This window comes from Malus domestica, chromosome 06 (assembly GCF_042453785.1).
Source record: "Malus domestica chromosome 06, GDT2T_hap1".
Classification (NCBI taxonomy): Eukaryota; Viridiplantae; Streptophyta; class Magnoliopsida; order Rosales; family Rosaceae; genus Malus; species Malus domestica.
In genome coordinates, this window is record NC_091666.1 from 28,092,497 (window position 1) to 28,107,600 (window position 15,104).

A 15,104-nucleotide genomic window follows, 5' to 3' on the forward strand; every position below is an offset into this window, starting at 1 on the left:
GTTTCAGAGCTTCAGAGCTTCAGAGCTTCAAGGTGTAATATGAATTGCCTCCCCAAATGAATGAAATGGGCTTGTATTTATAGAATTTTCCAAGGCCTAATTTTGAATATAATATCCCAGATGAAATAAGTCGTTTCTGCCAGGTGTTGACACGTGTCCTATTTGATGACTTTTCCAACTCATTTCAATTTTTGTTGAGTCGCACGCTAAGTGTAAAATTTATGTAATACATGAGCGTTGACACTTTGATTTATCGGTCAACATTTATTTATCGAAATTTCAATGTCTACAGATAGATGATGAGTTTTGTTTTCCATCTGAACTTTGAATGTGTTTTTGAATAAATCGTGAGATGTTTTTTTCTTATTTACTAACTTTGTCAATATGGGACAAAAAAATAATGATTTTTCAAGTCTTTAATTGATATGTATTATTAATGAATGGGCACTAAATTAAACATTTTGATGACACGTCACATAATTTGCAAATTTGGTCTACGTATTATTCTTTGTTGAATATTAGACTTGAATTAAAACGAATATTTAAAAATAACAACCCACATAGCTACTAAATAGTAACTAAAAATAAATTAATAACCAAACAAAAATTTGTAAAAATTGAATAAAATAAACATGCACATAGCATTTCAAACTTAGGACCTCTTGTTAATTTTAAACAACAAAAATCATTGTTTCTAATTAAACTTCTTGATCATTTAACCAAATTTTATAAATTTATACTCTTATAAAAAGAAATTTGTAAAAAATGGAAAGTAAATAAGCACACATGGTGTTTTGAACCTAAGACCTCTTCATTATTTTCAAATGACAAACCACCACTTCTAGTTAAATTTTTGTATCTTTAAACCAAATTTTATAAATTTATACTCTTATAAAAACATATATAAATATATCACCCTAATAATTTTGGTGCCCCTAATTTTTGTGGGCCCTGGACGGTTGCCCTGCCTGCACTGGGCCTGGGCCGGCCCTGTTGTAAATTCGGGAAAAGAGAGATGGGTGCTCCAATATTTTGCCATGGGACAGTGGGATGCTTTGATAAGTGGTAACAAACTCTTTTTTTCATACGAATCAATATTTATTTTGTTTGTGCACTTGCGATCGATTGTCTCAATGCCTAGGGGCTCCTTGTATTGATCTCTCTGAATTCGAGTTCAAAGCCTCTTCCGTGTTAGTGCAGTTTTAGATTAAAAGGTGAATTCAAATTAAATACCAAATGCTATATGTTGTATTAAGGGAAAATGGCAATTGGTTTACTCTCATGACTCATCCATCTATACTATTATTTAAAAAACACTCTCTGTCAATTGGAGTTTGTAAATTTACATTTTATCCCCCCCCCCTTTTTAACATGTTTTAAAATTATTAAATCTATATTAATTTAAAAACAATATAGTAGTTTAGTCATCAACCACTTCCTATTTTTCCACATTTTATTGTAATACTTTTACATTATTTTTATTTGATATTATAAATTTTATGGTTTTTTTTTTTAGTTTTATATTTCCTCATATTTAAAAACACACATTTTTGTGCGTTTGACAATTTTCTAAATTGACACACAAAATAAATAAGAGAAGTGTTAAGCAACCTCTCTCAAAGTGGGACTCTCCGCAGTCACTTAGTATTACAGTATAGTATTCTTCATTTTCACTTGTAAGTGAGAGGTCTTAAGTTCAATTCTCGCCAAATGCGAAGTTGAACCATATTATGGTACTCTCCCACCCCTTTAGTGTATGTACTATCGTTTGTTAAAAAAAAAGTAGGACTCTCTGCTATCTCATTATTATGACACAACTCCCATATTAATATTATAAAATAATGTGTTAAAAAAATGAGATGGCGGATAATCTCACCTTAAATGAGTTTCCTTAGCATTTCCCAATAAATTATACATATACTAAAACCCAAGAAAAAACACTGTTCACCATCAGTGAACGGGCGAAAATGCCCTCGGATTCTTTGTTGTTGGCCATTAGGCCACGCGGCTGTCATCCGTGTGCTTCTCTCACAAATGACAGTAGAAAGAGAGATTTGTCCACGCTGCCCATGCGTCGATCATCCTCGACGACTCCGCTTCTACTTCTCGACTTTTCCTTTCCTTTTCACTTCTGTCTCTCTCACAATTCTCGGCTTATGTCGTTCTGAATCCTAGATTTCTTTCACTCCCAAACGCTGATGTTTGCGACTTCGTCTTTGATTTGAACGCCACCAGCTTCGATGTAGTCCTTGGAGACACCCCTACCTCCTTTGCCGTAGTCGAATTCTTCGCTCACTGGTTAGCTTTTCTAATTTCGATGTAAACCATTGAGTTTATTTCGGAAATAAATGGAACCTCTTATGTTTTTTTTATTAAAGTATTGAGCTTTGAGTGTTACTCTGTAGATATTAGATCGATTGTAATAAATGGAACCCCTTATGTTTATAAATGTAAGGTTTTTCAGTAAGTGTGCTTTGTAAAAAGGTTTTAATCTTTCTTAGAAATGTAGCTTTCTCAGTTATGCAATGCTTTGAATGAAGGAAAAAAAAAACCATTGTAATGTTGGTGTTTTGTGTATCTGATTTGTAACTACATTTTCTATTGCAGATAATTGCCAAAGCAGGTCATGTAAGCTTCAAAGTGCTCTTGCTGAAATAGAGAAAGAAAGAAAAAAAAAACGGTGAGTCAGGCTACCAAGCAGTGTCAAATTTAGAATTTACAAATCTTTGTTAATCATATTGATAAATATTTATATAATATACGGTGGAAAGCCTGTTGCTCTCATAGGTGCAAAACAGGATGTATGTTTATGTCATATAGGAAAAAAAATTAAGGTTAGTATGATTAAAATCAGTTTTTGTTTGGTTTAAATACAAATGCAAGAGCTTTACTCTAATTAGGTAAATACTACAGTCATACTAAACGTAATACAATGAATTTCAGTATTATATCTCTTACTCTATTTTCTTGAATGTAATTTTCTAAACACTGATGGCATTTGAGTTGACTTGCGATTATTCAAGTACTACCATCATTGTTTTTCTTCTTTGTTTAAAAATTGTCTCAACCTAAACTTCACCTAAAAGTTTTTATTCACCAGGTATTTGAAAGAAATAAGGAATTGACTCACTTCTTCAAACACGATAAACAATTTAACCTCAGTTCATTTCTTAAATTTCATTTTTATTATTAACAACGTAACCTTATTTTAGATATACACAGTTATTTGAGATATGTCTATATTGTACGTTTAAGCCAAATTTAACAAGTGCTTTACTAGACATATCATGGTTTTAATATAAAAAAATCATTCGCTTTTATCTTTTTCAATTTCAGGACAATAATTTTGATCACATTATAATTAGCCTGCAAACGTGCATCTCTTGGTGACAACATGCCGATTCACAACATTTTCTACGCTTTTGGTAAGCAAACACTTGAGAGTTCACAGTTTGATTCTCATTGGTTTTGTTTTGGTTTTGTTATTATCCAGTTCTAACAAATGCTTTTTTTGTTGTTTGTAGATCACGTGTTCAACTCCGCCGTGTAAGTTTATCTTACATTGCCGGTCCCAAGCCCGGATAAAGGAGGAGGGGGAGGGCGTCAGGTAGTCGACAACCGGCACTCCATGATCACGTCGAATCCTTATGAAAATGAATCCAGAACGAAATCGCGCTAAAGCTAGGGCGTCACCCGTAAGTGGCGCGCTGTGTGGCCCGAGCACAGTGATAAATAAGCAAGGGTCGCTGTATCTCCATCGGCACCCGGATGCAGTGTTAAATGAGCAAGGGGGCTATAGAAACTTCTTTTCGAACGACTTCACTCAAAGTTGTTTGGGAGCATATGCTCCTATCAACTTTACACGGGACACACAAAAGAAGTACTTTGATCCTATTAGACGGGGAAGGGTGAAGAAGTTAGGACAGAAGGGTAGAGTTCAAGAGAGCAAAATGCGTTTAGGAACGTGGAATATAGGAACCTTGACGGGAAAATCTATGGAAGTAGTAGAAGTTATGGTGAGGAGAAGGATAAATATTATGTGCCTACAAGAAACTAAGTGGGTTGGGCGTAAGGCAAAGGATCTAGAAAACTCAGGGTTTAAACTATGGTATTCGGGCACAAATAGAACGAGAAACGGTGTTGGCATCATCGTGGACAAGACCTTGACACAAGATGTTGTAGATGTCAAGAGGGTAGGAGATAGAATCATGGCAATCAAGATTGTAATAGGACAAGAACTTATCAATGTGATTAGTGCGTACGCACCTCAAGTAGGGTTGGATACGAGTTCGAAGGAGAAATTTTGGGAAGACCTTGGAGACTTGGTGCAAGGAATTGCTCAGACGGAGAAGTTATTTATAGGAGGAGATTTAAATGGACACGTGGGCAGGGAGACAGGCAACTATGGAGGTTTTCATGGTGGCCATGGTTTTGGGGAGAGAAACGAGGATGGGGAAGCTATCTTGGATTTTGCAATGGCATATGATCTCTTCTTAGCCAACACCTTCTTTAAGAAGAGAGAAGAACATGTGATCACCTACAAGAATGGGTCGTCAAAAACACAAATAGATTTTCTTCTAATGAGGAAAGGGGATCGTATAACTTGTAAGGATTGCAAAGTTATACCAGGAGAGAGCGTGGCTAATCAACATCGCTTGTTGGTGATGGATGTACATATCAAACGAGTGAGAAAAAAGAACAAGACTTGGAAGTGCCCAAGGACTAGATGGTGGAATCTAAAAGAAGAAAAACAAGCCATTTTCAAAGAGAAAGTAATCACCCAGTGTGTGTGGGATAGAGAGGGGGAAGCTAACCAAATGTGAGATTCCATGGCTAGTTGTATCCGAAAAGTAGCTAAAGAGGTATTAGGAGAGTCCAAGGGCTTTGCCCCACACCAAAAGGAATCTTGGTGGTGGAATGAGGAGGTACAAACAAAGGTGAAGGCTAAGAAGGAATGTTGTAAAGCCTTATACAAGGATAGGACCGATGAAAATGGTGAAAGGTATAGAAAAGCGAAGCAACACTACTACAAAATAGAGCTTTTATGACACTTATTAAAATTTTTAATGACATTTTTTTATTAAAAACGTTATTAAAATAAATCGATGACGCAACTAAAAAAACCAACGGGAAAGATTTATAAACGCAACTAAAATAAAAGACTCTGGTATGCGAATTCATCAAAACTTCCCAACCCTCACGACTCATTTGCTCCACTACCCAACCCACTCCCAGTCTCCCAGTCCCAGGCCAACTCCCAGATAGAGAATGAAATATCAACCCTCACGACTCATGGCGGAAGACTCCCTGTCTTTCTATCTCTCCCTGTCTTTCTCTCTCTGGGACGCCCAGAGTCTTCATCACGAACACTCACTGTCTTTCTATCTCTCCCTCTCTTTCTCTCTCTCTCTGGGACGCCCAGCCTTCATCAACCAGATTGATTGTCTTCCCCAAATTTCACTCAAAACCTAATTGTGTAAGGTAAGTTTGTTGGAATGGTTATGGGTTTTCTAGAAAATAATTTATATATTAATCTCTTTTGTGAAGTTGTATGGATTATTTGGAGCTATGTGGCTGGACAAATTTTAGTTTAGCCTTGTCATTTGCTAAAGTAGTTGTTGTACAAATTGTAGTTGAGATTGATTATTTGATTTGATTTGGTTAGTCATTGCCATGATCGTTGTTTTTTTTTTTTTTTTTTTTTTTTTTAATAACTTTGTCATCCCCTTAATACCAATTCGTTAGATTAACTATTACTTTTATCTTCTTGTTTTTTTTTTAATCTTTAGATTGTGTGTTGTTGTGGGAGTTGGTGCTTATAGCACACCACATGTTTGATAAAACTCCTCATAAGCTCTGTTTATGGTCTTATGTGACATATGAACTGGACATAATAACTCGTGTTGGCTAATAGCAGTATGGTGTCTATCAATGCATTCAATTGTTTGTAGGTAGACAGACACACATATCTAACCCACAAGTGCACATTGGATAAATGAGCTTTATGTTCAGTTTGTCTTGAATTCACTCTCGTCTATTTATACGCTGCTAGACACACACACATATGTACATGCAAATCTATGTGCACACACACAATACGTGACCTTTGGCTTGCATTTACTATAGCTGTAAATAATTCAAGATGTAATAAATTCTTTTTTATCTTTAGCCTGCATTTACACACACATACGTACTTGACCTTTGGCTTGCATTTACAATCTGTTTTAGATGGATAAATCTTGGATGTCTATGGATAGAAGATCACAAATGTATTCTGAAGGGGTTGAAAACTTTTTGAATTATGCGATGCTTCACGCTACTGATATTAACTACATACGTTGTCCGTGCCTAAAATGTGGTAACATTAAATCAAGGACGGTTAAAGAGATAAGAGAGGATCTCTTTTTCAATGGTATAGATCAAAGTTATTGTACATGGTATTGGCATGGAGAAGCTGTTCCAGATAGTAAGAATGAGAAAATGAGTAATCGGGAAGATATAGTTGAAGATAACATTATCGGGATGGTGGAAGCAGCTTATGATCATTTTGCGTCAAATCCTAAACAATTTGAGAAGTTGTTAGAGGATGCAGAGAAGCCTGTATACCCTGGTTCAAACTTCACAAAGTTATCAACCTTGGTCAGATTGTACAATATAAAAGCAAAGAATGGGTGTAGTGATAAACTATTTGCAGATTTACTAGAATTTTTAGGAGTTTTGCTCCCACAAAAGAATGAAATACCCCCCTCTGTGTATGAAGCAAAAAAAAACATTGTTTTCTCTCGGAATTGAGTACGAAAAAATACATGCATGCCCCAATGATTGCATCTTATACAGGAAAGAGCATTTAGATGCAATTGCATGTCCTACATGTGGTTTTTCTAGATGGAAGGTTAACAAAAGTTCTAGGGAGCCTAGTAAGGGGGTACCTGCAAAGGTACTATGGTATTTTCCCCCTATTCCAAGATTTCAAAGAATGTTTTATAATAGCAAGACAGCAAAGAATTTGATATGGCATGCCCAAGATAGAGAAGTTGATGGTAAGTTGCGTCATCCGGCTGACTCTCCCTCATGGAAGCTTGTTGACCACATGTGGCCAGAATTTGGTGATGATCCAAGAAATCTCCGACTAGCAATTTAAACAGATGGGATTAATCCCCATAGTGCTTTAAGCAGTAGATATAGTTGTTGGCCAGTGATTATGGTCACTTACAACCTTCCACCATGGTTATGCATGAAGCGAAAATTTATGATGTTAACACTGTTAATATCCGGCCCTAAGCAACCAGGTAATGATATTGACGTTTATATGGCACCACTTATTGATGACTTAAAAACTCTATGGGAGATTGGTGTTGAAACTTATGATGCATACAATAAGGAGAACTTTATGTTAAGGGCTGTGTTATTATGGACCATCAATGACTTTCCTGCTTATGGAAACTTATGTGGGTGTAGTGTGAAAGGATACTCTGGATGCCCTATATGTGGTGATAGAACATCTTCTAAATGGCTAAAGTTAGGGAGAAAGGTAATCTTTACTGGTCATAGAAGATTCCTACCACAAAATCATCATTACCGACAACAAAAAAAACCATTTGATGGTACTCAAGAGTTTGGGTTAGCTCCATCTCCGTTGAGCGGGGAAGAAATATTGCATGAAGTTGAAGGAATCAAAATATCATGGGGTAAGAAGAATGTAAATCTCTTTGGAAAAAGGAAGGTGAGGAGTGGAACAAAGGCAAAAGTAATTGATAAAAAGGCTGATGCTCAAACTCGTTGGAAAAAGAAGTCAATCTTCTTTGATTTACCATATTGGAAGTCACTGCATGTTCGACATTGTTTAGATGTTATGCACATTGAGAAAAATGTTTGTGAGAGTATCTATGGTACATTACTTAACATTCCTGGAAAAACAAAGGATGGCGTGGCAGCCCGGAATGATCTAATTGCTTTGGGTCTACGTACGGATTTGGCACCAAAACATGGAAATAACAAAACATTTCTTCCCCCAGCACCTTATACATTATCTAAGGCTGAGAAGATTTCAGTTTGCAAAGCATTGTCCGAACTCAAGGTCCCATCAGGATATTCTTCAAATTTCAGAAACCTTGTGTCAATGGAGGAGCTGAAACTGTTTAATCTTAAATCTCATGATTGTCATATACTTATGCAGCAACTACTTCCTGTGGCACTTCGTGCAGTACTGCCAAAGCATGTAAGATATGCTATCACCAGATTTTGTCTATTCTTTAGTCACTTATGCAGCAAAACAGTTGATGTTTTAAGGTTAGATGAAATACAAAGTGAGTTGGTGATTACTTTGTGCTTGCTTGAAAAGATTTTTCCACCTTCCTTTTTTGATATAATGGTCCATCTCACAGTGCACTTGGTTAGGGAAGTTCGCTTATGTGGCCCGGTTTATTTTCGTTGGATGTACCCTTTTGAAAGGTACATGAAAATATTAAAGGGTTATGTGAGAAATAAATATCGTCCAGAGGGTTGTATGGTTGAATGTTATATTGCAGAAGAAGCTATAGAGGTTTGTAGCTAGTATTTATCAGGGGTAGACCCAATTGGAATTCCGTTGAAGATTCGTTCACATCATAAAGATGTTGGCCATCCATTATCGGCTGGAAAATTTTTGAAGGCGGATAAAAAGTATTGGCAGCAAGCACATCACTATGTTTTGGATAACACACTTGAAGTGGAACCTTATATCAAGTAAGTTCAACCACTCATACTCATTTATATAGTTTAACTTAGCATTATTTTTTCATTTACTTACAACATTTCCTATCCTTTTGACCAACTCAATGTTAATTATCAGGGAGCATAAGAAATCCTTGATTAAGGAGCACCCCAAAAAATCAAAAAATTTGAAGTGGCTTCAGGATGAACATAATCGAACTTTCATTTATTGGCTGCAAAAAAAGGTATTAAACTCGCATTGTACTTATGTACTAACAGTTTTGTTTATGAACTCAAACTAATTATGCAAACATATGCAGGTTGAGGATGAGCTTAATGTCCCTAATAATCACATATCCGAAACCTTGAGATGGATAGCACATGGCCCTCGAGATGAAGTAACAAAATATTCTGGATATTCCGTTAATGGTTGTAATTTTCACACCAAGTCTCGTGATGATTCACAAGTTACTCAAAATAGTGGAGTAAGCTTAGTGGCCAATACGATGCAAATTTCAAGCGCTAAGGATAAGAATCCTATTATCGCAGATATGACTTTTTATGGGGTGATTCAAGAGATATGGGAACTTAATTATAACGCATTCACGCGTGTAGTATTTAAGTGTGATTGGGTTGAAAATAAAAGTGGCATCAGATTAGAAGAGTTTGGGATCAAATTAATTGACCTCAACAAAATTGGACATAAGTCAGATAGTTTTGTTTTAGCTACTCAAGTGAAGCAGATATTTTACATTGCAGATCCAGAGGATTCAAGGTGGTCGGTTGTACTGCCAGGGCCTCAGTATGATTGGCTACATGATGATGAGCTAGGAGATACTATAATTGAATGTGAATGTCTTACTACTAAATTGCCACCCGTTGAGTCATTTGATGTACTAACTGAGGAGTCTGATGATATCTACATGCGGGATGACTGCGAAGGCATTTGGGTTGAAAATACATAGTATATCACTCAGAGGAATATCTACTCTATTTCATATGTTATTGAATGCTATGTTGAATGCATATTTTAAAATTACATTAGGACTTTATATTTTCTCCATACTTTTGGATTTATCTTGTTTAGTTGTTACTTATTGGTAAGGCTTAATTTTTTAGAGATTATTAGGCTGAGATGAAGTATGATGAAAACGTTTGTGGAAATGGGAGTTGAATTCATGTTGTTATGTTTTTTCGAGTATTGACAATTGTCACTTAGGGAGTATTTGTTTATTGAAATGAACATTGGAATTGAATTGAATGAAGGTTGGTTTTATGATTTTGGAGAATGGTCAATTGCCCTATTTCTTTATTTTTCTTTCTTCCTCAACCAAATATTGGCATGAGCCTATCCGTTTAAGGTTCATTGAAGGAACTAAACATTACCTTTAAGGTTCTTTATATTTCTTTCTTCCTCATCTTACTAATTTGATCATTGTCTTGATTTTAAATGAATCTTGCAGAATATCTTGATGAAATGACAGATTCAGAAGAAGATGAACAAGATTTTGTAACAAGGAAACCAAGAGGTGCAACTCAATTGCAAGAGTTGGTGCAAGGTAGAAGTGATGGGGATCGGTTGGAGGTTGGATATAACAGTAAAGGACAACCGTGTGGACTTGCAGGAGCAAAACTAGCTAGTTTTATTGGTGTTATGGCGCGTACCACAGTTCCAATTACAATTCCAACTTGGAAAGAAGTAGAGTCATCTTATAAAAAAAAGATTTGGGACATGGTCCAGGTATGTCTCCAAAAAATTAAACAAAAAAAAAAAAAAAGCTTTTACATCTGTATGACTTTGTGAAAGTAATGATTAATTTCTATTATGCATTTGTAGAAAGCCTTTATAGTACATTCAAACAGCAGAGCGGATGTTTTGAAGAGTGCTGCAAAGACATGGCGAACGTTCAAGAGTAGTCTAACATGTGAGTACATATTAAAGTTCAAAGATCAACCTGAAGTCTTAAAGAAACCACCAGAAATCTATGATTTCATTCGTCAGCCGATATGGGATGAATTTGTGAGGTCGAGATTGACAGAGAAGCATATGGTACGTATATATGATTTCAAAATTAAGTAAGAAGCATTTGGTAAATATTGTGTTTTGCTATTATTAAAGACTAATTATTGAATTGCATTTGATAGAAAATCCATGAAGAACAATCGAGGAGGCGAGCTAAGCATAAGTACCCTCATCGACTTTCTAGAAAAGGCTATGCAAGATTGGAAGAACAAATAGTAATGTCCTGTTTCTTTTGTATTCATTTAATTATCATACAAATAAAAACTATCTGATCTAATTTTGATATGTTCATCCAAATAGAAATCAGCTTATGGAATCACTGCTGACATTGACCGATCAGTGCTTTGGAAGCTTGGGCGTGTTGATAAAAAGGGAAACTATACGAATGAGATGGTGAAAGTACGCGCTGATAAAATAGTAAGTTTTATGTGTAAGGTTGGGAAAGATACTTAATTGATGTATTTCATACTAATGCCAATTGTTATAGGATGAAGTAACTAAGGCCGTTGAAGATGGGACTTTGCGAACATCTGGTAGTAATGACATATTGACAATTGCTTTGGAAACACCTGAATATTCGGGTCGTGTAAGAGGTGTTGGAACTGGCATCAGTCATAAATTGTACTTCAAGACTCCAAGATGCAAAACTCAATCGAGTCAACAACAAATGATGCAAACACATTTGGAGCAGCAAAGTTTACACATTGAGGAGTTAAATAAGAAGTTCAATTTGATTGCTTCTTTGTTAACTCCAGATCAGTTGAGCAAGATGCAAGAGTTAGTCCAATCTAATGTGGTACAGTCCAATCATAAATCTGAGAAAGCTAGTTGCACAGCAAAGAAAGAAAAAAATGAAACATCTACTGAGAAAGTGAAACAGGGTGATCTGGTGGAAATCATGTCTAAGAAGAGAGCGAAACATGACGATGTGCCGGAAATCATGTCTAAGAAGAGAGTGAAACAAAAGGTTAGCAAGAATACTAAAACCATGGATAAGATTGAAGCTATGAAGGCATGTACTAGTCATGCAAGTTTCGTTCTTCTTAACTATAATAGTAGCATGTTAATCTAAGTTTACTTTTCTTAGGTCAAGCAAAAGGATATGCAGGAAATATCTGATTTGAACATCATGGAAAAGACGAACAAAATTGCAAATTCAAACGAAAAAGAAAGTGATATCAAGAAGTATTTCAAGGTACATAGTCATTGCAGTATTTGTTCTTCTTGGCTATTTTAAGTAGCGATTATTAATTAAATTTAATTTTTCAAGGTAAAGCAAAGTGACCAACAGAACATATATGATGTGAACATCAATAATGAGACAAACAAAATTGCAAATTCCATGGAAAAAATATCTGATATCAAGAAGGTACATGCCTTTTATGTCTTCCCTATTTATGCTATAATCCCAACAGTAGTTGATTATTAATGAAATATTTTTTTAAGGTACAACAGTGCAAGCTCGCTATAGACACTGCTAGTAACATTGTTGCATATGGATCAGTCATTCCATTAGACGGGCCAATACATGGAGTTCCACTTGGGCCTATGAATCTACGTGTTTCTATTGATGTAGCAATTAAAGAAGATGCTCTTCTTCCAATACCTAGTTGTGAAGCTGTGAATATCAAACAAGCAATTGGGAGTCACGTAGCTTGGCCACGGCATCTTGTTGTGACAAATGATGAGGTACTCCTACGTGATTTTCTTATGAATATGTGGAAAAAATTATAGTACTAATATGTCTCATTTCACTATATTAATCTATCTATGCAAAGTCGAGAACGAATCCTCCCCTCAGACAAAGATCCCAAAAACAACCTTTGGCTTTACGTTCACTTATGCTCATAGCTCAAAACATGCATAAGGATGTTACAGTGCCTATCATCATGGAATCTGATCTATTTGGAAATGAGCACACAACATTTATTGGTGGAGATGACATCATTCAATTTTGTTCTATGGCTGAAATATCGACTGTTTGCATTTCAATTTACATCAGGTTTGACATAATCTTAAATTTATATACAATACAATCTATTACATGCAATCCACATTGGGTAATGATAAGATACTAATTGCCTCATTTTTTGTAGGCAACTTTGGTCAACGTTGAAGAAGAACAATCTTGATGGATTGTTTGGATTTGTAGATCCTGGCAGAATCTCTCAAAAGGCAGGCAGAAAGGAACAAAGATCAAATGCACTGGCTCTTAGATTACAGAACTGCAAAAAAGGACAATTAATTTTTGCTCCGTATAACAAAGGGTTATTAGTACTATGTGTTTTGAATTTTTTGTTCCTAACAGATCAGTAGTTGACCATTGTGTAATAAAGAATGCAATTATCTATGTTTTGTAGGTTTCATTGGTTGTTGGCTATTATTGACCCCTATGAGGAATTAGTGTATTATATGGACTCGCTTAATTGGATACAAATAGATCCTGGAATGAAGGACATTGTTGAACTGTAAGTATTTGGATATATGTTTGTCCTTATTTCATGCATTTCAAGATTTGTATATATTCATGTGTTCTTATCCTCTATGTGCAGAGCACTGAAGATGTTTAAAGCTCAAAAGGGAATAAAGGGTCGAAAAAACATCAATTGGAAAGTAGTAAAGGTAAGGAACATTGTGTTTTGACTTTAAATTAATCTGACTAACTTACATTTTATTCTTTTTTATTTGTATATGCAGTGCCCTTTGCAAGAAGGAACTGTAGAATGTGGATATTATGTGATGAAATACATGAAGGAAATCATTAATGATCCAAACTGCTCAATTATTACCAAGGTTAGTACTACTATTACAAAGAGCACTTAAGCGGGTGTATTCGCTACTATCTTATTAGTATTAGTTCTTTGTAGGTAATTTATAGTTCAAGCAAATTAATTTACAGCTAACCATGGTTTTTACTCAAATCATTGGCAACCCATGAAGGAAATCGGCATAACTGAACTAAATTACTTGAATGTTCACACTATTGATGATGAGATGGATTGTTGTTAGCGTGATTTGTAGTGTTTAATTAAAGTTAATTACAATAGAAATTGGAACTTTTGAATCTTCCAAAAGATGCCCAATTGGATTTTAGCTCTTCAAAACCATCCTAGGTATTCGTGTATTGAGTTGATTCAAGTCATCAATGAGTTTGTTATTTTTTTCTTGTCTGGATTCAGATTCTAATTCTTGATTTTTTTTTTGTCTTCAATAAAATTGTAATGCTAGTCTATCTTTTGTTTACGTTTGAATGTGATAAATAAATAGGTTCAGAGCTGATTTTGTTAAGCCATGTTGTGTTTGAGCTTGGTGTTATTTACCATCAAGATGAGGCCTTTAAAGTTTAAATCTTTTGCTAGACCGTTTGACGTTTTATTAGCTCTATACCAAGTGGGAAAAAAAAAAACACATTAGCGAAAAATACGACTAGAGAACCCTTGTTCTTTCTGGGCTAGTTGATGCTAATTGACCACCTCCTTATTAGTTAAATGATTGAAATTAGTTTTTGTCCTGACATGTTCTCTTTGGTTGTGATTTGTTGCAGTTCAAAGAAAAAGCTACATACACTCAACATGAAATTGATGCGTTAAGAATAGAGTGGGCTGAGTATGTTGATGACTTCATCCCAATAGATGAAACACTAGATTAGCTGGTTTGTGAAATTTTAAATTAAGTGAACTTATAGTTTTATTTTAGTAGGAAACTCTACACATTATATTGTCTTTTGTAATACTTTGGTAGTGGATGAATTACAAATTTATGAAGCAATACTGTTTAATTTGAGGTAAATATCTTGCTTCTTGGATGAATTATGTAAGTCTTCTTATATGTCATCATACATATTTTAGGACATGTATTGAATCGTTTATGACACGCTTTGTGTGTCGTTGGTAATATTCAATGACACTGCAGTGCTATGGTAAATGCCGCTATACAGATGTCATGTTTACTATACCATGACGCTCATTCCTCTGTTTATTACACATATTCTGCATCTCAAATTGAAATAGATGACACGCGTTTTTAATTCAATGACGCTTGTTAGGTGTCTCTAAAAGCTATACATGACACTGTGTGTATGTCATGATTAGTATATCATGACGCTTATTCCTATGTTTATGACACTTATTTCGTGTCTTAAATGGTAATATATGACACAAGTTCTTAATTCAATGACGCTTGTTAGGCGTCCTTAAAAGTAATACATGACATTCTTTCAACGTCATTAAAAATATCTTTAATGACACCCACAAAGATGACGCTAAACCCTTGTGTCATTAAACTTTTAACATGACCCATAAAATGCGTCATGTATGTAAAAATTTGTAGTAGTGCAAGAGGCGAAGAAAGCTGTGAGAGAAGCTAAGTTAGCGGCTTATGACGATATGTA

The 15,104-nt window shown here is 35.2% G+C and overlaps 3 protein-coding genes across 4 annotated transcripts; all 3 read left to right on the top strand.

The window, feature by feature from the left end:
- Positions 1-2,026: 2,026 nt before the first annotated feature.
- Positions 2,027-4,865, top strand: LOC139197077 (uncharacterized). Its single transcript, XM_070823681.1, has 4 exons — positions 2,027-2,298; positions 2,608-2,680; positions 3,337-3,425; positions 3,525-4,865. The coding sequence occupies exon 4, from the start codon at positions 3,648-3,650 to the stop codon at positions 4,821-4,823; it is 1,176 nt and encodes a 391-aa protein (XP_070679782.1). The 5' UTR covers positions 2,027-2,298; positions 2,608-2,680; positions 3,337-3,425; positions 3,525-3,647; the 3' UTR covers positions 4,824-4,865.
- Positions 4,866-5,135: 270 nt separating this feature from the next.
- Positions 5,136-14,503, top strand: LOC139187715 (uncharacterized). Of its 2 annotated transcripts, XM_070823061.1 has the most exons (5): positions 5,136-5,481; positions 13,075-13,182; positions 13,267-13,336; positions 13,412-13,507; positions 14,259-14,503. In XM_070823061.1, exons 2-5 carry the CDS (start codon positions 13,127-13,129, stop codon positions 14,361-14,363), a joined length of 327 nt encoding a protein of 108 aa, XP_070679162.1. In that variant the 5' UTR covers positions 5,136-5,481; positions 13,075-13,126; the 3' UTR covers positions 14,364-14,503. The 2 variants fall into 2 exon arrangements, with proteins under 2 accessions (XP_070679162.1, XP_070679161.1); XM_070823060.1 differs by lacking the exon at positions 5,136-5,481 and having other exon boundaries at positions 12,821-13,182.
- Positions 6,268-9,656, top strand: LOC139196915 (uncharacterized). Its single transcript, XM_070823272.1, has 4 exons — positions 6,268-6,752; positions 6,886-7,040; positions 7,197-8,218; positions 9,012-9,656. The coding sequence occupies exons 1-4, from the start codon at positions 6,268-6,270 to the stop codon at positions 9,654-9,656; spliced, it is 2,307 nt and encodes a 768-aa protein (XP_070679373.1).
- Positions 14,504-15,104: the final 601 nt, after the last annotated feature.

What these genes read in the sequence shown, in the direction of transcription:
- LOC139197077 (XM_070823681.1), top strand. Translation starts at nt 3,648, where the DNA reads ATGAAAATGAATCCAGAACGAAATCGCGCTAAAGCTAGGGCGTCACCC.
- LOC139196915 (XM_070823272.1), top strand. Translation starts at nt 6,268, where the DNA reads ATGTATTCTGAAGGGGTTGAAAACTTTTTGAATTATGCGATGCTTCAC. An exon ending in CCAAGATAGAGAAGTTGATG is followed by an intron (nt 7,041 to 7,196) that starts GTAAGTTGCGTC and finishes GTTGTTGGCCAG; the next exon opens with TGATTATGGTCACTTACAAC. An exon ending in GTGCAGTACTGCCAAAGCAT is followed by an intron (nt 8,219 to 9,011) that starts GTAAGATATGCT and finishes AAACATATGCAG; the next exon opens with GTTGAGGATGAGCTTAATGT.
- LOC139187715 (XM_070823060.1), top strand. Translation starts at nt 13,052, where the DNA reads ATGCAATTATCTATGTTTTGTAGGTTTCATTGGTTGTTGGCTATTATT. An exon ending in TCAATTGGAAAGTAGTAAAG is followed by an intron (nt 13,337 to 13,411) that starts GTAAGGAACATT and finishes TTGTATATGCAG; the next exon opens with TGCCCTTTGCAAGAAGGAAC. An exon ending in ACTGCTCAATTATTACCAAG is followed by an intron (nt 13,508 to 14,258) that starts GTTAGTACTACT and finishes GATTTGTTGCAG; the next exon opens with TTCAAAGAAAAAGCTACATA.